This window comes from Anarrhichthys ocellatus, unplaced genomic scaffold (assembly GCF_004355925.1).
Source record: "Anarrhichthys ocellatus isolate YVR2014 unplaced genomic scaffold, GSC_Weel_1.0 scaffold20, whole genome shotgun sequence".
Classification (NCBI taxonomy): Eukaryota; Metazoa; Chordata; class Actinopteri; order Perciformes; family Anarhichadidae; genus Anarrhichthys; species Anarrhichthys ocellatus.
Genome location: NW_022280050.1, coordinates 2,541,719 through 2,564,987, shown reverse-complemented (window position 1 = coordinate 2,564,987; position 23,269 = coordinate 2,541,719). Strand labels below are relative to the sequence as shown.

The 23,269-nt window shown below is 40.8% G+C and overlaps 1 protein-coding gene across 7 annotated transcripts in view; it reads left to right on the top strand.

The window, feature by feature from the left end:
* epha3 (eph receptor A3) overlaps positions 1 to 16,890 on the top strand; it is an 88,099-nt gene extending 71,209 nt beyond the window's left edge. For 4 of the 7 annotated variants that reach the window (XM_031858616.1, XM_031858615.1, XM_031858614.1 and 1 more), the window contains 6 exons: positions 164 to 225; positions 1,899 to 2,108; positions 4,472 to 4,621; positions 4,837 to 5,030; positions 9,598 to 9,753; positions 14,359 to 16,890. In XM_031858616.1, the coding sequence (XP_031714476.1) occupies positions 164 to 225; positions 1,899 to 2,108; positions 4,472 to 4,621; positions 4,837 to 5,030; positions 9,598 to 9,753; positions 14,359 to 14,464 (878 nt within the window). In that variant the 3' untranslated portion in view covers positions 14,465 to 16,890. Of the gene's footprint in view, positions 1 to 163; positions 226 to 1,898; positions 2,109 to 4,471; positions 4,622 to 4,836; positions 5,031 to 9,597; positions 9,754 to 12,759; positions 12,878 to 14,358 lie in introns of all 7 variants that reach the window. The other 3 variants (XM_031858619.1, XM_031858617.1, XM_031858618.1) reach the window with 2 other exon arrangements.
* Positions 16,891 to 23,269: the final 6,379 nt, after the last annotated feature.

The window sequence follows — 23,269 nt, the reverse complement described above, 5'->3', positions numbered from 1 at the left end:
GCCCTCCCTCCTCACAACAGTTTCAGATTAAAGAAACTGAAGTTAATATGATGTTTGGCTGTGAGTTTCTTTTCTTTGGTGAAGTGCTTGACAGGTAGTTCTGTTGTTGTTCTTTAAGATCAATACAACTGATATGATGTCCCCCCCCCCCCCTCTGTTACAGGTAAACCCGTCATGATTGTCACAGAATACATGGAGAACGGATCCCTGGACAGTTTCTTGAGAGTAAGTATTAACATTGACAATCTGCCCACCCCCACTCCACACACACACACACACACGTAAAATGAATCATGATGCATCTCAGTGCTACAGACCCTGAGGAAGTTTGGGGAACACCAACTCGATGGCTATCTGAGGATTAAGGAACACCAGGGAACACCTTAATGTGCTGAAACAAAATGTCTTGCACCTGTACAACACAGTCTATGTCACACATCAGGTCCCTCTGTCAATCACGACAGTAAATCTGTTTGCAAAGGTTGCATTTGTCAATTGCTGAAGTCTAAACTATTTACCTTGAAAGTGCAGGACTCTATGAGCACATGGAGAAAGAGTGTATTATCAGAAAGGGGATGAACTGATCTAGATTTAACATGTTTAAATGATGTCTTCTGTTTTTAGTATATTTTATTAACATAGATCATATCAAACGTTACCAGACATTGCATCAACTATTCTCATTTCATGTCAGTTTCACAAAGCAAAAACATCTTATTCAGTCTTGTTTTTATTAACAAAGTCGGTACTTCCACAGATGACAGAAATCAGTTATACAGCACCACCAAACCGACCAAATATCATTTTTAGTATTATAATTGTAGTATTATTATTATTATTGTGAAACCAAATTGGTCCACCAGCAAGTTTCCTTACCTGTCTTGAGAAAAAAAGTTTTAATGAATCCAGTAAATACTGCACCTGATATCGGTTGATTTGAGCAGTTCTGACTCTGTTTCAGCCAAACTTTCCACACAGAGCTTATCAAATGACAACGTTTTATGAACTGTATCCCCACTGCTGTTCAGGCCAGGAGAGAATTTTTATTCGTGCCATGCCTCTGTCTCCTAAAGAGGAATTGACCTGCCTCACTTAAATTAGCCAAAACACAACAGCCAAACCACAACACTGGCATGAAAGCATGTGTACTGATGCCTATTTTTTTTTAGCTCTTTTCCACATGTGTCTGCACAGTATCCAGACACATGAAGGTGGAGTAGCTGTTGTTTCCTGACATTTTCCCAAAGGCCTGCACTCCATCATTGAAACTGTGTCATATGTGCAAACACACACGTACAAATGCATAGCTTACGCATTGTAGTTTATGTCGGTGTTCTGAATCTGCAAAGCTTTGAAGTGACTAAGCTAGGTGGTCTGGCCACTAATTGCTCCAGACGAAATGTGAGGTAGGGTGGGCCCAGTTGATTCTCAAAGGAAAACACACTCATCTTACACTCATCTTGCACATGACGTGGTATATGACCATCACGGAGCAAAACTGTGCATGTGAAGAGCGAGGGAAGGAAATACAAGTGGACATAGACAAAGTACTCACTCACATGCTAAATGGAGCCCAGTGCAAACCCTGAGTAAAAACTAAAATGGATGGATGGATGGATGGATTTCTTGTAACATATTGGTATGATCCTAATTTGCATACATTCTTGTGTCTCTGGCTTCTGGTATTTCGCAGTAATGCTGAAGATGAGGTACAGAATGTCAAAGGTGTTTTTTAAAGGTTAATTGAAATGCTCTGGATACTAATGTAGAAAGGTTTCATTTCACGCAAATAGTCAGAAAGGTCAGACTCACTTTGTGTTCTATATCATATACATTTAAAGCGGGGCTTTAATAGTGTGTGCCTGTTCTTTTCTTTCGTCCTTTCTTCTTTCTTTTAGAAACATGATGCCCAGTTCACAGGCATCCAGCTGGTTGGCATGCTGCGTGGCATCGCCTCGGGCATGAAGTATCTGTCAGACATGGGCTACGTTCATCGAGACCTGGCAGCTCGAAACATCCTGGTCAACAGCAACCTGGTGTGTAAAGTGTCCGACTTCGGCCTGTCCCGAGTCCTGGAGGACGACCCGGAGGCTGCTTACACCACAAGGGTGAGCTGGAGCGCAAACACAATCTAAACGGTCTACAGCATCCTCTGTTCCTTTTATAAATCACAATATTTCTTCTCCAGCAAGAATGAGAACACAAGACAGCAATGATGATCAATGTTCTTGTCTTCATGCACACACTCTTCATGATAATGTAGATTATTATGAAATTGGCTCCACATTAGCACCTCTATCCTCTCATCTTGGTCTTTGTCACACACACCCAGACATGCTGTATACTCAGGTTATCTCGGCAAACAGACACAATATCTTCCAATCTCTTACCATGGCAGAGGAGAAGAACGCATAAATAAAAGCAGAGTTGTGATAAGACAAGCCCAGTCTCATCAAAAGGCGAATGAATAGCGCGACAATGTGTAGGTCATTTGAAGTACAATAACAAAGTCATTTTTGCTGTTTGGGTGTCGATTTTCTCCATGTAGTCTGTACAAACTGCAACGACAAACCATTTTGAGGCTCTACAGAATTTTTTGTTCATCATATGTGGCACAAATTGTCCTACGCATAATCCAATAAGGGAACCCATGCACTCATTTTCAATGACAAAACATAACTCACTTTTAAAGGTTTGTTGTAATTGAAAAATGGTATGTACCAACAAGACAGTTTGACACATGGACAATCCTATGTCCAAATTCCCTTGCCCACGTCTCCTGCCATTTACTGCTTCAACCTACTTTACTTAAATTCGCAACTTGGCCTGAACTCTCTCAGCTTGTGCAGCAATTGATTCGATTTATAAATGGAGTTTCCATAGCAACTTTACTAAACTGTCCTTTCTCACAACACAATGCTGAAGTAAGGAACAATTTACATCTTCATATACAAAACCTCAAAGCTAATTGCCCAATCAGTGAGCCATTGCAGTTTTCAAGAAAGAAGTGTCAACATGTTGGAAGACCAGATGACGGAGGAGATTTTTAACTTTTTTTTACGTCATGAATCACATGTCACAACATGAAACATTATCAGTTGGCACGCCACAGTTCAGACATTCATCTGTACTTTGTGCAGCGTGTGTGTGGTCATTTTCATCATGGGATCCTGTGGTCTAGGCCATGCGTGCAGCCCTTTTAAACACTGTATAATTTGCTGGCTGAGAATTGCTTGTCAAATAAACATTCAGTTTGCCGTTTGCCTTTCTCCCAGAAATACATAATCTAAAATAATAAGACAGAATAATAAACTCTCCCATGTTACCGTGACTGACAATGGTCCACACATGCACGCAAATTTCCATCCAGCCCACTCCAGAAGGCTTTTTCTTTTTTTTTTTGTCTGGCCCCAAATTTTAAGGCAAAATATATAGTTTTACTTTGTTTGTGTGTTTGTTTGTGTGAGTGTGTAGTGTTTACACATCTTGCAATCTTGGGGGAGCAGGTGGGTACAGTGTGTGTGTGTGTGTGTGTCGTTCTGTTTGCGTTTGCACTGTGTGTTCCTGTGCGCACCTGTGTTCATTTGTGCAACCGTGAGTGTGATCGTGTGTCTTTTTTGATGTTTCATACCTTCCCACGGTGTCTCCTTACGGATCATGCAGTACAGGAGTGTGTTTTTGAGAGATTCAGTGTGCGTGTGTGTAACCGCACAGCACCAGGCAAGAGCTGGGTGGCTTGGCCAATGTCTCTGTTAGCTTTGGCTGCCATCGACCTCCTTTCCTCAGCTCCACTTTCTTCATTTGTCTTGCTTTGCTGCTAGAATGACAAATGCAGCAGACACTGAAGAGAGAGAGGACATGCAGGACACTTTAGATTATGGTTTGATTAATGATTTTTCTTTCTTTAAGGTTGATGCTGCTCCTTATTGGTTAAAAGTGAATATTAACATTTACGTTAATATGTTTAATGTCACTTTATATGATTACTTTCAAATCAAAAATGTTTGAGTAATATTTGTGTATTGTATATGTTTGTCTTAATTCTTATTCTTCCAAGTGTGAAAGAGCAAGTTTGTATAACTTTAAAACTGTGATGATTTCAGAGAGCAACATTTGGGTTGAAGGAGATTCAGAACAGCTTATTCAATTGTTTGTATGTTTCAGGACATGTAGGCATGTGACATAAACCTGTATGTAGACACCCAATATTACGTTTATGCATAATGCAGTATAGACCTGCAGTCATTTTTGCTGTCGCCCACTGATAATCTGACAATCCATCACTATTTTTAACGATGCTATTTTGTGGCGTCTGATCTGTGGTCTTTTATGAATTTTACACACAAACGTAAATTTGAAGAGCAAGCTGAGCAGCCAAAGTATATGACGATTGCAGCCAGTGAGATTGTGCCACTGACTGACTGAAAGACTGTCAAACTGATTAATACTCCTCTTACGCTCTGTCTCTCAGGGAGGTAAGATCCCTATCCGGTGGACAGCTCCAGAGGCCATTGCCTACAGGAAGTTCACATCAGCCAGTGACGCTTGGAGTTATGGGATTGTGCTCTGGGAAGTGATGTCATATGGGGAACGGCCATACTGGGAGATGTCCAATCAGGATGTGAGTACTGCAACCACCAACGACTGCATTTTTGCACATTTGAAAAGTTTTACTGATGGGAAGTAAATGAAGGTACCAGCAACTACCACTCATTTATATGAGATGGGTTTTGTGACGAGGTTTATGGCACATAAGAGCGAAACGAGATGCAGTTGGCCACTGAAAATATCTCCTCTGTCGTTTCTCAAATCTTGTCTTTTCCTTCCTACATCTAGGTAATAAAGGCTGTAGATGAAGGATACCGCCTCCCCCCACCCATGGACTGCCCGGCTACCCTTTACCAGTTGATGTTGGACTGCTGGCAGAAAGAGAGGAATAACCGGCCTAAATTTGAACAGATTGTCAGCATCCTGGATAAACTCATTCGCAACCCCGGTAGCCTCAAAATCACGGCCAACACCACATCCAGGTATCTTTATATTTGTTGGTTTGGCTATTGTTTCCTTATCTTCTTATTCCTCCTGCTTTGGTTCCCATACAGCTGACTAACAAACACCTGGCTTTAGTCAATCCAACACTGGAAGTAGTTCCCATTATATCTTCCTTGCACATCATTATTGGTTATTGCTGGTCTACACACTATCTGCTCTGGGATCACAGGACTTTGGGACGGCAGTTGCAGTTTTATTTTCCATGGATGAAGCACAAATCACAATTATTATTGTACCGGACAACCAAAAGACGTGCTTGGTAAAAAAATTTGTAATTTTATTAATTTTACATTTCTTTCTCCCTTAGTGCACACCTGTTTGTTTTGGAAACTAGGCATTACATAAGCCGGACATAAACACTGCCTTTCTGCTTCCTGTGTTTGCAGAGTGTTACATGAAAATTAGCTTGACTTATCACACATTATTCATCGTTCCTTTTGCAATACAGTCTAAAGTAGTATTCTTCTTTACGTCTCCCCTTGTTCTTATGCCACATTGTCTCTCTTTCCACCCCTCCCTTATACTTTGCTCCTTTGTTGGGACCTCCATTCTCTCCCACGGGGCCATGGGAAACCATAGCGCCCCGTGTACAGTTGTCAATTCTGAGCAGTGAGGGGGACAGGCGCTGGGTCTGCGGCAGACGGCTGCAGCATTATGCAGACGTCAAAGCTCATAACATTGACTAATGATTTCTTAAGAAAGTGAAAATAGGTCCCTTGGAGTTTGCATGTAATTTTCCTGATTGGCTTTTAACACCGGGCAAGCACAGGCTGGCCGATAGAGGCGGCTGTGGTGATTTATGATAACTGTGTGTGTGTCTGTGTGCATCTGTGTGTGTGTGTGTGTGTGTGTGTGTGTGTGTGTGTGTGTGTGTGGTGGTGGCAGTTGCACAGCGGGAGCAGCTGCACTCAGCTCCACACTCGTTTGTCTCTGGGCTGTCCTGGCTGGCTAATGGAGCACCCCCCTCCTCGTCAAAGCCCAGACTAAAGCCTGGGACCAGAGCAAAGCATCTGGAGGCTTCAGGGGTGGGTCCTGGTCAGAGTTTACTGTCCCTGCATGTGGATGGAGAGGGACTGGGGTCAGTGGGCCAAGGTTGGCTGTCAGAGACTAATTATGGGCCAACAGGAGCCCAGTCAGGGTTGGAGGCCGCTGTCTATCCGATTGGCCTTACAGGGTGTCTAAAACAGATGAGATCACAGGTTATCCTGCTCAAAAATGTGTTTCTTTGTGTTCAACAAAACTTGACAATGGCTGCAAAGTGCTAGAATATAACTACTACTCCTTCTAAATACATGTCAATCAACATGAAAATGCAGTGTTCAGTAATGCACTGCTACATATATAGTCGGTTTGGGCTTTTTTACACAATAAACTTAAGGAAAAATGAATAATGACAAGCTTCTGTGAACCTGTAACAGCAAATCTTGGTAGAAAGGGGCCATGGCTGCAGAGGAAACTGATCTGAGATCTATGTTGGTGTGAATCTTGACCTGTAGGGTAAGGTTGTAATGGAAAGGCAGTAATGGAAATGGAAAAATAGGTTTCTATTGGTGAATGGAAACCAGTTCAAGGTACTAAGGAATACAGATGTGTATACAAATATATGTGGTATAAAAAGGCAGATAATAGGGCAACACTATCCATCAGTTGAGTAAATCAAAAATGTCAACTGTTTAAGCTGAATAGGTGGAGTATAGAAAACTGGATGGGGGATGCAAGATTGGAGATACAGTGCATTGAAAACTAATACAGAACCTTTCAATGAGATTTACATTTAATATGTTCAAATGTAAGCTTATTTAAAAAAAACTAAACAGAAAGAATAGAAAGTAATACACATTAAGATTTCAGAGTAAGAGCCATGCATGCTTGACTGGAATCAAATCAAAATGTCACACTTGAATCACTTTAGATTATTGGCTTCCCTCAGACCACCTGAGTAGTATTGATTAAAACTTCATCACATCCAACCGAGGCAGAGGATGCCTATACTACATTGGTCTAACTCTGTCCTGCCCACATGTACAGTATCGGTTCAAGCTCTTCTCCTCATCCACCTCGTTCTTCCCTCGGGAGCTCTAAAAACAAGAGACTACACAGCCCTGGTTATTTAGAGGTCAGAAGAATGAAAGATAGAGCAGAAAAGGGGAAGGGAAAGGACAGGGGTAGAATTTATTTTCTCTCCAGTGTATTTATACTTCCTTCTGTTCGAGCGGGTGTTTTCTGCGTTTTTATATGGTGTTAAGTCCAGGAGGGGTTTTAAATCCCCCTCTGCCGTTAGACAGATGCTTGCTTTTCTCTTTATTTTCTCCTTCGTAGCATCCCTCTGATTCTTGGTTTTCCTCTCCAATCATCTTGTCTGAGCTGCCGTGAGATGTTGCTGAAAATGTAACAACAAAGGAAACAAAGAAAATGATACGGGTGGGGAAAAAAGGTCATTTGCAGTTTATCTCGCAGGGTGTACAGGAGAGGGGGGAAGGAAAGCCGAGGATGAAGGCGAGGATGAGATCAGAGGAGAAAAAGAAGAAAAGTGGTACAGGAAAGGACAGGAGAGGATCAATAATCCTGCAAAAAACGTTGAACATTCTTACCCTGACAGCCCAAAAGTTCTAATCTAAGACATTTTGGATATAACTACGTTTTTGTCCAAACTTTTTTCCGGTAAATACATAGTGGAAAAAAGTCAGTCATAACCATCACAATCATTCTTTATACGCTACATAAAAAAGACCATTTTTGCATTCGTTTTTCTCATTAAAAAATGTCTGCTGTCTACTGAGATTTACACACTTCCTTATTTCTCCCTCATCTAAACCACCCCCACTTGCGCCCCCCAGTCCCCCGATTCTCTCCTTTTCCGACAAACCAGTATCTCCAGGGGGTCCTGGGGGGCCCTCGGCATTTTGACAGGCCTCTGATCTGACAGGAAAAGACTCAATCATTGTAACAACACCCACTCCACTGCCTCAAATGCACATTTTTTCTCCGCTTTTTCCTGTCTGTTTGAGTTGTCATCTCACTTTTCTTCTCTCTATATGGCATTTTTGATGGCAGCTTAATTATTTTCTATTGTAATATATATATATATATGTATAGTTAAGAAAGTGTGTATTTGTGATATATTTCAATTTGTATACTGTATGTACATACATCCCTTTGAATTCCAATGCCCCTTTCACAAGGCTCTATTCCAGTTTGTGCATGTGTGTGTGTTTGTGTGCGTATGTGTGTGTTTTTGACTGTCTTGACGCCGGTGCCTTTGTCTACTCTGCAAGACAGGTGCAGTGTGTTCTTATAAAAAAAGGGTACCTTTGCAACGAGTTTTAAATGCCACTCACAAATTCAGAAATAGACATACACAATGTTCTAACTAATCCGTCATTCAGCTGTTGGTTATTGTGTTTTGAGTCCCAGTTCGACCTAATGTGGTTTGACATGGTTTCCCATATCCTGCCATGATGTGATCAGGTTTCCAAACAACAAAGTACACCTCATTTGTGTAAGACACAGCTAGAGACTTCAAAGATTAGACAGCTTCCCCTCCACTCTCTTCTCTTTCTCTCTGGATGTCTTTCCACCTGTCTCGTCCCTCTTCTTCCTCCGTAATCGGCAACCATCAATCAGAGCGAGTCAAAACAGCGCCTGCAGCCATTCCTTCCCTCTCTACTGTTGACTGAGCCCTCTAAAGCCCAACGCGGTGCATTTAATTTGATTTGATCCAATTGAAACCATCAACCCTAATCATATCCAATGTTGCATTTTTGCCGCATGGTACATGTACTGCAGGAAACAGTAATGAAATTGGACAGAAACTGATGCCGTTTTTGTTAGTAATCTTGTTCTTGAATATGTTTAATACATTATGGAAATAATTTGTGTGACAGTTTGATTTCCCCCCTGTATTCAAAGCCCAAAGGCAATGGTAAGTCTACTGCACTGTATGCAACAGACATATAGGACCGGTCTGTGTGTGTGTGTGTGTGTGTGTGTGTGTGTGTGTGTGTGTGTGTGTGTGTGTGTGTGTGTGTGGGTGGCTCCCTGATGATTGCCGCTCAATCAGATCAAGAGGTCTGGTTTACATTTACCTCTGTATAGGTATGCAAGCACAGAATGTGTAGAATAATATATATGCTCAAATGTATACATAAAATGAAATCTAAAACATTTTGTACACATATGTAAAACTATATAATAAAATAATATACATTGCTTATATTAATTGACTTCCATTCCAATCACATTTCTTATTGTCACTCTCCATTCCAGACTCTGCTGCCTTGTTGTGTGCTTGTGGATAGTGTCAAGATCAGAACTTATATGCTAAAGACCCCCTCTGTAAATATTCACATCATAAGAAACCCCTTCCACTAGGGCTGATGCTCTGGGTGACGCTAATGCCTTTGTGTTTCTGAAATGACGCGATAAACTCACATATTTTATTTGTCTGAATATGTTACAGGTCATTTACCCAAGGAATTTCAATTTAAATACAATTCTTTTAATTCATTGTCCATTCATGTCACTCCTTCTCCTGTGTCCCCTCAGGCCGGCCAACTTGTTGTTGGACAGGAGCAGTTCAGAGGTTCCCGCGATGGGGACCCTGGGTGACTGGATGGATGGAATGAGGACCTTGCCCTGCAAAGAGGCCTTCTCTGGGGTCAGCTACAGCTCCTGTGATACCCTGGCCAAGACCTCCACCGAGTAAGACAACCGCACACACTATGCAACTCTGGCCATTCATGTCAGCAGTGTTTACAGGGCCCCAGTGCACACAGCAAGGCCCAGGATTTGAAGAGACTTTTGGTGAAGAAAACACGCACACACACGCACACACACACACACACACACACACACACTTGTTGTCATTAAGTAAAGAAAGCTATACAGCCCTTTTACTAAGGAATGAGAGTCGTGGTAATTCATAATGACAGGCCTTTAGCCATGCTCTTAGTGTTGCAAGTATGACCACAGAGGGAGAAGGCGGGAGCATTAAAAGAAAGAGAGATGAGTAGAGAAATTGAAAAAGAGAAGGAAAGAGAGAGGATAAGAGTTGTAAGTTCTTTAAGGGAGAGAGGATAAGAGAGAAGCTATTGAGGGAGGGGATGAGATGGAAGATTTGACAAGATAAAAGGGTAGAGAGAGGCGCCTTTGAAAGAGCAAACAAAGGAACACCTGTCTAATAGGTATGCATAGCACTATCTATACTGTGAAGAATTAAAATGCGGAAAAAAGATTGTCAGACGGAAAACTACTTGGAAGCCGAGATACTTTCATGGTTACGTTGAGGCCACTTTGGTTCTCTAAACATTACCGTGTTAATGTTGTGTTGGTTAAATAATGAAGACGACACATGTAGGTACATAATGTAAATTATTGAAATCCAGAACTAGTTTGAGGAACTTTGGTTGGGAAATGATGTTAGAGGGTATTTGTCACAGCACAGGGTTTAGCACATAAAAGTCCCTGGATGAAGGAGACTTAGTACCGGACACAGAGATTATAGGTGTGACTTTACTGACAGGATCTTCAGGTTGATAAAAGGTTCCGAGCTAGTGGATCAGGTTCTGCCCTGTGCTGGCAGACTGAAAGCAATTATGAATCCCAAGCTTAGTGATAACAGACTGGGAGATGTTACCGATCAACAAGCAACCTTTAAACTTACAGCTCAGACTGCAGCTACTTGGGAACATTAAGGACAGCTGGCTGGTTTTATATAAGTCAGAGTGCAGAAATGTTTTGTCACTTTTTCACTGTGTTTCTCTCTTTCTCCCTTGCTCTGTTGGCCTGCTGCTGGGTTAATTGATGTGGAATGTGACAGGGTAAATAATTGGACATTTCTAATCATCATGATCAAAGCAGCCGTTCCACTGTGGTGATTGCAGCAGCGGGGGCAGGTTGGGCAGCGGCGGTCAGCGAGCTGTCAATAACTTACCAAACCAGATAGTCATTAACCGTGTTGGGCTTGAAAGAAGCAGTGCTTAATATGTGGCCTTTTAAATAATGATGAGCTGTGGAGTTGATGTCAAGTTGGCCAGTAGGAGCCCTTTAAAGGACTATGAAGAGAATAAGAGCTTAAAACATCCCACGTTGGCAAATTGAATTGCAAGGACTTGTAAATGAAGTGTATTAGAAATTCATTTCCGACAAATATTATATGGCAAGTATTGGGGAAGTATCCTATTTTCTCTGTTGTAGCACCATTCTGTTTCTCTGTCTCTTTTCTCAAGGGTACCACACAAAAGATATGTTTTCTCCCGGCATTGCTCATGCCATGTATTCAATGAACGTGTTTAATCAATGAAAAGTTCTCTTCAGTCAAATGGGTGGAAATCCACATTGGGTCAAGACAATAGATATCTCACTTAAACCGCACTGTAGCAAACTCCCACTTAAGAAATCATATTGGTCTATGATGCTTTCTCTGTATCTAGATGCTAAATTGGATCAGCGCAGTATTAATCCAGTGAAGGCTTGAACCTAAGGCACCCAAAGCTAGCTCAGCTACAAGCCTTGGCTGGGACTATGCATTGCTCAATATAGATTCCTCTATTGATTTGTACAGTGTTAATCTAGTCCTTGATATTCAGCACAAGGCTTGGCAATTCTCTGACCTCAGAGGAGCGGTAATCATACTTGGCTGCAGTGTGCTGACTCATCTGCTGGAGAAATTGAAGTCCTTTTTCAAGACAGGATGGAATGGATTGACTAGGAAAGACCGCATCATTTGGACTATTTTCTTCATCAGAGAGAGTGCATGCAAAGTTCATTTCAAGTATTTGATTGAGAAAATGATGAAGTTGACCTTAAACTGCCAGACAAAGGAAAGTAATCTGAAGTGACAAGGCACTGACAACTACACATGGTCTATGCACATGATTCGTGCTCATCTACCCAAACCTTACCTAGCATCCACATTCTTTCAGCAACTCAAGACGTGACACAACAAATGAGACAATGACCTGTCTCAATGTGTATTGATAAAGTGATATAGTGGTTAAGGATGGCTGGCTTCTCTGCAATAATAACACTAGAATTCACGTTTAACTACACTGAAGAACAAAAACCCTGCAGACGTTTTACTCTGGGATGTGAAAAATTGCTACCATGTTGAAGAAAGAAACTTTCAACTATTAATCTTTCTCATTTTATGGTGTGTGTGACTTTCTTTAAGTTTCTAAATGTATGATTTACAATCGTAAATTGTGTTTTATGTTGCAGTAGTTCATCACTACCTGTTCTTGAGATGATGCATGTGGCTTTCATAGAAGAAAGTCTCATCTGATCAAGATGAGGAACAGTTTAATTTACTCTCATTGCTACTCTTATGATGAGGAACGCATGTTGAATCAAAAAATTCTAAATATAGCTTTTGTAATGCAAAGAGAAAATGACACCACAGCTGCTTTGACTCTCAAAAGAGCTTCTTTTTTTAGCTGAGACTGTCCATTAGTGACCAATAAATATAGGATTATCTGTACATTTTATCCATAAAATGTTGCGACCATGTTCATAACCAGTAACTGTCCATATTACTTCAGAGTGTTTTCCTTTCTTTACTGTAACATAGATGTTTGATTTATATTGTATAGGTAGAGCCTCATGAGTTAGCCTGATTTATTGCAACTAAAATGTGCTCTTGACTAGAATGCACATATTGATGACATCCAGTTCAATGTGTTAATGCTGCTGGGCCTGGCTGTGTCTCAGTAGAGTGGTTCTGACGGAGGTCCACGTCACACCAGCCACTTGCCCAGAATGGGAGCCGTCCATGGGAATCACCACTCTCTAACGCCCAGCTCCTCTCAGCCTCCTCTGGCTCTGGATGGTGGGTGGAGGACAAAGACCTTGGCCCCCGTCTGGGAGCAGTAGCCTACCTCCAGAATCACTGATGGGCTTTCACTTGTCTGAATTTTAAAGGGATAGTTAGTTGATATTCAGTGATAACTCAATAGCCATGTTTTCCATCCTGCTGTCAGCTGTAACTCTAAACAAAAGTAAGAGACACTCGGAATGCTCCAAAATGTAACAAGAGGCTCCCTAGAAACAGATGAGACAATATTACTGTATGGATGGAAACCAAGCTATTTTCTATTTATGGCATACTGGTGCTGTTTGTTACTGCAACATAAAGCAGCAATTAATTTGGTTTTGTGTATTGCAAACTTATTTAAAATACAGATTAAATTGTACAGTTTACATCTAAAGCATTACTTCATTTGAACTATCCCTTTACTTTGTAGAACAGAGTGAAACAATATTGTGATTTTTGTCAGTTTCTGGCTGGTCAAGATGTTTCTTAATGTCTGCTATTGTGGCTGCTCTGAACAACTAAATGCTCTGCTTGCATCTGAATAAAACAAACAATAATTGTGCACATTTTTGAATGAAACTAAAAAGTCATAATAGCCGAAAGTGTCTGTTGTAGTAATGCCACCACTCCGACTCTGACTCCTCTGCTTCTACTAATACGACACCATTTTTATTACTCCTAGATGGGTAAAAGAGCTGAGCCTTAACATGCGTTGTGACTCCTGCTTTGCTGTAATATCAACAATACTTTGTGTATAATGCTTTGTATTTTAAGGTTGGTGTTGTTGTTACTGTAAGTTTCAAAAAGGGCTTGATGCTTTAATTGCACTGACTAACTATTGTGTGTATTTGATGTGTATGATGCATAACGTGAAACTGACAATGTAGCTATAATTTATTGTACAAATGGTCTTTTATTACACTTGAATGCATGTAACTAATCTTTTAAGAGTTTAACAAGTTAACAGATTTATCTGAATCAGGGTCTAATATCCTCCACATGTACCAGTGTTGCTCCTCTCCACATACAGTACTTATACCTACCCTGTCAAAGATATCTGGTTCAATGTGATGCAGGAAACTAGGTCTTTTCTGCCACCGTGGCACTCCCATGCCATTTCCTCCACTGACAGGGTCATAATAGCAGCTGTCAGTGCAGCCTCATAGGTCCACCTCTCTGTTTGTTAGTAATGGAGAGTGGAGACAACACCCCCTCCACCCCTAGACCCCCTTCAGGGATGTGTCAGTCCAGTGTTCTTCTGGGAAATGTAGTCCTTTGTGAATGACAGACGCACAGGGCAAGTGACACGAGCAGCACTGGGAGCATGTCATTAAATATCACATGGGTGTCACATCCACTATCACTAATGCACACTTTTCTATCTTTTTTTCTTTCCATCTTTCCCTGCGTCATGTCTCCCTCCCTGCTTGTGTCTGGGTTTTTGACCTCTCCTCCCCCTTCTCTTTCCCTCCCCCTCCCTCTCCTTCCCAAACCAGGGATCTGAAAAAGGTTGGAGTGACTATCGTTGGACCGCAGAAAAAAATCGTGAGCAGCCTCAAAGCCCTAGATTCCCACACCAAGAATGGCCCAGTACCTGTTTAAGAAATGAACCTTACGAGTAAAAACACCAGAGACCTGTCTGTCGGTGTGGTTGCCAATCACAGTCTAACAGAGTGGCTTCATATGTAAACTGGAAACGGATGGAAATGAAGGATGAATATGACATGATTCAAATGAGGGCTTCCGTTGTTTCGTGAAAGACAATGTCAAGTCTTGACAGTGAAATGGGAAAGAGTTCAGTGCAGATCTGCCAGCTAGCTAACTGGCTCACTCTTCAGCCATCCGTCCCTCCATGCCCAAGTTGAAATGCCTTACAGACAATTAGGAGGGTAGAAAGAGCTAATGAAAGCCAAGGAGATCAGGGAGACCTGCCTAGGGATACAAACTGGGACTGGACTGGGATAAAGCCGGAGCTCTCCAGTATTTGCTAGGCTGGACAGCGTAGCCTTCCCTTTACAGCTGCAAAGGGGACGGGCATGCTCACAGTCTCCTCCCATCACGCCGACTAAGCAGCTTGCGGAACGAGGCGGTGAAACGACTGAGATGCCTCATGTCGCATGGCAGACAGCAGCAGCTCATCCGGATTTGGACCCTGCCTGGACTAACGAGGGCTGAGGTGTGAGATTTTGTTGTAACTACCTACATTTATTGTCTCTATCCATGAGAGAACTGAGCTGGAATGGACACACCTAGACGTTAACCGAGCCATTTTACTCTGTAGCTCTAACCTATAGCATTTGCATTCGGTAGACATGTCACATAAAAGCAATAATTATGATAATCGATGAAGTTGTCTCCTTGTTTGGAAGCTATGAGTCTGTCACATGTATTGAACGCTGTGCTTGGAAGGTACAGGGGCCATAACACACTTCACACACAGTATTTCCTTTATGGTGACATCTATGTTCTATGTGCTTATGAACAGATATTGTACAGTTATAATGCCGTTCCCTCAACCCAATGCCCTTTGTGTGAAATCTCAGGATGTGTATGTTATTTGTTCTATTTTCCCTAACAAGGGGAAACAGACGGAGGGAGTAGAGCAGAGACAGGAGTGAAAAGTGCAGGTTAAAAAAGACAGAAAAGGGGAAAACAGTAAGAGAGAAATTTATAAGAGGAAAAAGAGATGAAGTGGTGTCATTCAGGCCTCTGCCGCAGACATTCTTGTTGTGATGCGGAAGTGTTTGAAACTAGAAGTGAGTTTGTACCTGAGTTTCTTCTTCAGGCAAGACAGGTTAGCATCATCAACACCACACAACATCAGGTATTATGTTCCTTTTTTGGGATTGGAGTGGGATTCTTTATCTGCATACGATCACTTCAGAAGGTTTAGATCAACACAGCTGATCTGAGAGTGTTGTAGTCTTGCTTTAGTCTGAGTTCATAACTTATTAACAAAAGCCATGTGGGATCTAACGTTCGCCGTAAAAAGAACGTTGTTCTATGATAGAATTAATCCATGAAATCCTGATGTGTTTAATGCAAAAAGTAGAGTGCCTCCTCTAGTTGGGTTGGGTTGTGGAAGGCTCTCCAAGCAAAAAGCTCCAGTTTCGATTTATTTTCAACAGTCTTGGTCTTTTATCGTGCTCTCAGAGGGGTTTTCTCATCACTGCCCTAAACTAACAAGGTGTGAAAATGCTCTGAACGAAAAGGAACACTTTCAATAAGTGACTGCTTTCTGAGATAGTTTCTCGTACAATATACTGTATGTCCAGGATGGGATTTCCTAAAGGCACCATAGAATTTAGATGATCTTGGTACTATGAAGTCCAACCTATAAAAGTTCCGTCTCCTGCCAGTCAATCCCCCAGTGCTACAAATAACCAGTATTTCTAAACTGGCACTTGGGTACTTTGGGAAGTTGGATGGGTATTATTTAACCACAAGGGTGCTATCATTAATGCTTCTCCCAAGCACTTAATAGACAATGTTTGAGCACTTAGAATAGAAATGTTTAAGGGTGCTCCAATCAGTCGATATTCATTTGTAAAAGTTTGATCGGTGGTGTCTATAAAGGCAGATCAGAAGAGAATTGTTCTATGCGCCACTAAAATGGCTTCCCCAGAGTTGTGTCTGTAAAGCCCCTTTTACACACCATCTTCAAGGAGGGACTGTTGCTTCCATGATTTCCCCCTAAAAATCCAGATTGGAGCACCCTTAGAAATGCCTTGGTATGGAGTAACCTTATCTAATGGAGAGGGATGATTTTGGTGCTTTTGGGAAACCCCTCCCTGTTGAGTACGTCAGTCGGTCCTCTGTTACTTGGTCTACCTGTGGATGCTGCTGTTGCTGCTATGTGTTCTAATTAGCATGTACATAATGTAAACCATCGTAATGATAGCAGCTAGCGCTACAGATCCCACTATATGTACATGGCCGTCCCCCTTTGTACAAATGTTTGTATGTATAAAAGAATAAATAAAAATTGTGCAACATTTTTAATTAAAAAAAAGAGACAAAAATCATCTGTATTATATTTTATCTTATTTTGGATTATATTTGTCTGCTTTGTTTTTTCTACAATAAAAAAGCAATTATGGTTACATTATTATTTATTTGTGAACATTATACAGCGCAATGTTCATTCTTTTTTTTTGTAGCATACAGTAAATGATGTGTCAGTGCTATCTGTGTTTTGGTTTTTGACTTACTTTATAAACCTGGGACATCTGAGAGAGCAATACTGTTATGCACCCGATATCCAGATCCCTCATCCTCTGTCTGAAGACTGACCCGTGTGTCTGTGTGAGAGTTTACGTGTGCAAATGTAGATGGCCTTGTCTACTAATGTAAAATGATTTGTAGTGGATACATTTATATTTTTATAATAAATATTCGCAAAATATTTTCCAAAAAAATGGATGATGATAGACCTGCTCCTGTGTTTTTATTCTAACACGTGATTATATCACAGAACAACAAATAATGACTTTTCTTTTAACTGTAAGGGTATTTTCATCTGTTTAAAAGATCAAAAGTGGAAGTTAAACACTCATAACTCAGATGTCGTCTTTTTTTTATTTTACACTCCATAGATCAGTCTTTTGGCACATATTGCCTTCTTCAGGATAAAAGCCATGCAATCATCTGACTGACATATATATAGTGTACAGAACATGTGTTTCAAATCACTGAGTTCACAGGGCAATCGACATGAACAGAGACGGAGTCCATTAGGTCATTCAGAGCCAGAAAGGTCTTCACCATCAATGCCTACAATCTAAGAATCAGCAAATACAACATAAGTAACTCTGAAGTCAAAATTATTATTATATACAAGTGGAAAATTATCTAAAATCTTCTATTTAAATTTGCAATAAGTCATAAAAGAATATAAATATACATCTAAGTAACAGATACATTATTAGAGTCAAGTAAAGCAAAATTATTTTTAAAAAAAGATCTGATAAAATCATTAAAAACAAGTTTATAATATGATATATTATGGCAAAAAATACACAATTAAAGAAAAGAAAACATTTGAATACATACATTATGAAGACATTTATTATATCTAATTTAATTGATCTATTTAGCTTAAAAGACAGTTTGGTCAACTTCTAGACATCTAGAATAATGTACTTCATTTTTAAAAAGTCTCACTGATTTCCAGATAAGTGTTATAACCTTGATTTCATTAAAATATGCCTGAGAGAATCCTGCCTTTATTGATATGACCACATAAACGGACAATTATGATTTTCATGTATTTCACAAATTGGGTCAAATCTGGACACAACTACAATTCAAATGTTAAAGTCAACAGTAATTTTGCATTCGCAAACACAACCATGATAATTCGATTTTTAAATTCTGATTTAAACTTGTATGCTCTCAAAAATGGAAAATTAAAAGATTATAAACTGTATATTATTCCACTTTAGTATTGCTGGCCAGGACTTCCATATGTCTTTATTTCCCTTTATAGTTACCTAAACTTTCCACACTTGTACCATGTTAATTTGTTATCATATGGTTGCTATGCATGCCCATTGTACAAATAAATAACTTTTAGAATTACCATTGAATATCTGGGATTTTGCAGAATTGTCTATTGTCTGTCTGGTTATAGGATTGTCATAAGCAGGTTGTCACAATACATATTCTCCACAATCTTTCACTCTACTTGTCTATACTGAACCTTTGTCCACAAACCCTCCCACATCTGTTAACCAGCTTCCACCTCATTCTTATCCCTTCCTCCCTGCCGCTGCCTCCATGTTCTCCTGGCCACATCCAATAAAGCATTTTGTTTCCGATCCTCCGTGGTTAAAGTCCTTTTGTTGTGTAATTTTAATGTGGAAGATCTGCGTTGTCTCTTTTTCTTTTTTTTCTTCTGCTGACTGGGAGGAGAGGAGATGTGTCGGACAGGGAAAAGAGTGATGGTTGCTCTGCTCAGTGATGACAGACTGACACTATCCAGATGTTCTCAGGCAGATGTGCACAGAGAGAAAACAGGACACTGCCCTCTCCAATTCAAGAAACAATGAACACAGTATGCTTGACAACGCCACCAATTCGGTCTTGTTTTTTTCTAAAAAAAAACCTCTATGGTGCTGAAACCACTGGGGTGATGGGAAAGACAGAGGGAGGGCGGAAGTGGGGGAGGTAGAGAGGATGGAAAGTTCAGGGGAGAGGAGCAGGCAGGTGTGCTGGTGTGTGATCCCTGTGGCAGTTCTGTCCAAGTAGATTAGAACTTTTCATAACAATAGCATATGATAATGCAATAATTCAGGAGAACGTTAACCAGCACCATTCATCATCTTGCTTGAAATGCGTTCCCCTCGCTGCAACACATACAGAAAGCAAGGTTCCACATGGAGAGTAATGATAACAAGAAAACAAAGTCATGATGTGTAAAATTCATTTCCCATTTTGAACGAGGGTAATATGCAATCATGAAAAAAATACAGCTCTCCATTTTCCAGATTTTTGACATCCACCACTGTTTGATATGCAGGCTCGGTTGTCTCAGAACCTTCACAAGCAGTGATTGTGGGTCCGTAGTTTGAATTAGATTTTTGATCTGTGCATTTATATGTTCTCATTTTTAGACAGTAGGAAATATAGTCATCATCACCATCCAGCTGTAAAAAATTCTCAAGTCATTTTTATTTTTCCCCTGTCTGTATTTTCTAAAGCATGTTAGTGAGTAAGTCAGTGGCCCATATCCCACCCTTCCTGTGTCGAGCTGTCGCCTCCCTATAAAGGCCTCATCCCTCTATCTCCTCTCCTCTCCCTCTTCCCACTCGGTTCCTGGTAAACTGGCCTCCAGCTGTGTGCAGCTGCTTGCCAGGGCCTGACGCCATGTTGCAAATGCATACTGCTCCGCTCAGCTACCCCTGCATCCTACTGTGAAAATGTCATCCTTGCAAGCTCACTTCCTGAGTTCAAAGTTGACTGATAAAGAACCAGGATGTCATGAGTTAATTACCTTTGTTTACGAACCATGTTTATCTGTGTGCAGCAGCAGATTGTGGAAGAATTAAGGCCTTGGCCCTCCATCGTCATACAGACTGTGCAAGAACACACACGAAGCGAGGCAGTGCTGACACAAAGAGGGTCTTATATGTACACATGTACACTGCAGGGAACACTAAGCTGTCACAATACTGTCTCCTCCACACACATGTACACGTGCACACATACAAAGATAGATGGATGTTGGTTGCTGGCTTTCTAATGCCTGTGCTCTCTGTGGAACCTAAGCACACACTGACTCTTCAATCATTTTATCACCAAAGTTGCATGCAGTGTTATCATCACAGCACACACACACACACACACACAGGTCCCACGACTGCAGTACTCAGGCCGCTTCTGTCACTTTAACAAATGGTGCCATCACAAAGGGAAGCTATCATCACAGCATCCTCACCAGTGGTGGTATGGCAGAGAGACAACTACATCACATTTGTTTGTTTTTAAATGGAAAGAAGAGGTAGTTGTGTGTTTTGATCAAGCTAGACCAAAGGTAAAGTCACTATCACCAAGGAGTTACAAGTGCGAGAAAGGAAACAGTGTTTGTGTTTGTTACAAGTTCATAAGAAGTTTAAAATAACCCTCAGGATTTTTGCTTTTCAACACAATGTTCTTGCTGTTTTCCGTTTATTAGAACAAGCTATTTCAAGTGTTGGATTGGCTTTTCCCACATCTCTCTCCATGTGGAAAACACAGTGTAGACCTTGTCACCTCTTCAACCCACACGACACACTAAGACATTTAGGTCTCTGAAATGGCAGGTTAAAATCTTCTTGCTATAGACCTTGTCCAAACACTCAGTCCAAATCAATTTTTTGCTTATCCAGATTGTATCCAAATTGATTTTAGAAAGTCTGAAACACATGAAATGCGATTTTTGCAAATTGGATCCAGACCACATTTGGAAATGGTTTAGAATGTGATTCCAATCAGATTCTTACGAAGGCAGTTGCCGTATGCTCTGGCCACTCAAATCCGATTTCAAAGTGTATTTTTCACTTGCATCACGGCACACAAGGATGAGGTCAAACCCAGAGTGACAGAAGTGCAGAGCAGAATGCATGCAGCTACTTGCAGAGCGCTATGGAGGATAACATGGAGGAGAACGACAGTCCACGGACAGGCACCCACGGAGGAGTTCTGCATCGCCACTTGAGAGTGCGATTGTTTGAAGGACAAAATAATGGACTTCCATTTTTCAGTCACGTATCCTAATGACTGTGGTGATCCCCTGACTTTTCCTTCACTGCCATTTTTCTTTTCTGCAAGCAGAAGCAAACAAGTAGTGTACTAGTTAGTGTATGTAATGAGGGGAAGGAGATTGGATTTTTAAAGGGGTTCCTTTGATCGGGTAGATGGCGAGACAGAGGCAACCAAGTAGTCTGACACGGTTACGGTTGAAAACATAATAATTTATTACTCATAGAAATGAAAAGACAATGCACCAAAAAAAAAAAAAAAAAACTCATGCAACTTTCCCTTCATCCCACAACAATTAAATGGTACCGTTATAATGTCTAAAAATGTCCTTAGACTATACAAAAATCAAAGATTTTAGTTTTAAGTAAAACATGTATTAAGATAAACGTTATACGCTGGCTGACTTCGATGACCTTCAGTGATGCTGTCCTCTTTTGGCCTCACTGATCGTACTCTGGCCAACGTAGCTGCTCACTTGTGCTAGGGATGATGGGAGGAACAATGTTGTCATAGGAGCACGGGGAGTGCCGCCCATTCCTCGGATGCCTGTCGCCATGGTGCAGTGGAACTGATGGTCCCTTCCTCTCCCTCTTCCCGTGACTCCTTCACGGTGTGCACACCATCAATGCCCACCTGGTCCTCACCTCAGCAGTGAGGAGTAACACTGCTCCTCTACAGCTCCAGCTCTACATTTATTGCTTTTTGTGTTCCCCCCACAAATTTTCACAAAATGACCTTAAAATGTGTCGTCACATTATACATTACCACAAATTAACCTACTCTGGTGCACATCCCAGAACCCTATGTGAGGATCAGACTGACTGTAATGATACTTGAAGATTGCTATTACCACACTTTACCACTCTGCCTTTTAATGTTAATGGTTGAAGCGAGGCTATAGAGCTGCTGGTCCTGCCTGCTGTTGACAACGCCGTCCATACCGGGGAGAATTGATTTTCCATGAAAGCTGAGTGATGTGAGGGGACTGCTGGCCCTCTGATGTCAGCACTCTGTCATCTCTCTCTTACTCTCTCTCTCTCTCAACATCATCTTTGTTGCTCTCTTTTTTTCCTTTCTCTCTAGTCTTTTTTCCCTCCCCGTTCCTTTTCATCATCAGTTTCTTTTCAGTTCAGTATATTTTCCTCGCTCTTCACCTCTGTGCCCTCTGTCCTCACTTTTCAGCTCCACCTCTTCTCTCTCATCTCCTTCTTACCTCTCTCCTCTGCTCTTCAAGTCAATTCTGCTTTATTGGCATCACGCAGTAGTGTATGTAGTATTCATTAAGATCAATTTCTAGACATTAACAGCCAATTAGGATGAATTAAACAAGTAAATAGGCAACTCTCCTACTCCCTCCCTCTCTCTCTCCTTCTAAAGAAGCAGACAGGATGATTACATGTTGATCACGATGCTACATACGAGCCTGATTTCCACTGTTGTCACACTTTTTGCATCATTCCCATGAATGAATTTCACACAGTTGAGTGTGATGGAGTCTTTCCTTTGGAACAAAATTGCTGTTTGTTTACTTCACATCCAGCTCTTACACATTTTTGCAAAAAAAGAAAAGAAAAGGGGGTTGTAGAGATTAGAGCAAGTTTACAGGCCTTCCTGTTACAAATACATGTACACAGGAAAAGGGACTTTTTTGTGTGTACTCAAACTGATGATGATGGAAAAAACTTATTGCATCTGTTGGTCTAAAATGTCAGCCTTTGGGTTTTTGAAACCATTTGATGTTTCTTGATATACAAATGATCATGATTGATGTTTGTTTGATATGATTTAATACAAAATAAATCAGGTTACAAATATATCAGCAAGTTTGAACAGAATAAAAAGTGTTAATACAATGTTTCCCATTTTTAAATAGTTTACTGTATATCACAATTAGGGAAATGCTTCTAAAATGACATATTAAGTACTGAAATTCAATTTATATAATTTAATTTGATTAGCATGGCTAAAGTTTCAGCTTATTTTGCCGACATTGTAAAGAACATTTCCTCCCAGTCTTGCAAGTGAAATAAAGTTTTTTTATGGTATTTTGTGAATGCTGTTTAGAGAGCTTTCACACAATTTGAGAAGGTACTCTCTGCCACTCTTCTTCTCTTTACCCTCTCTCTCTCTCTCTCTCTCTCTCTCTCTCTCTCTCTCTCTCTCTCT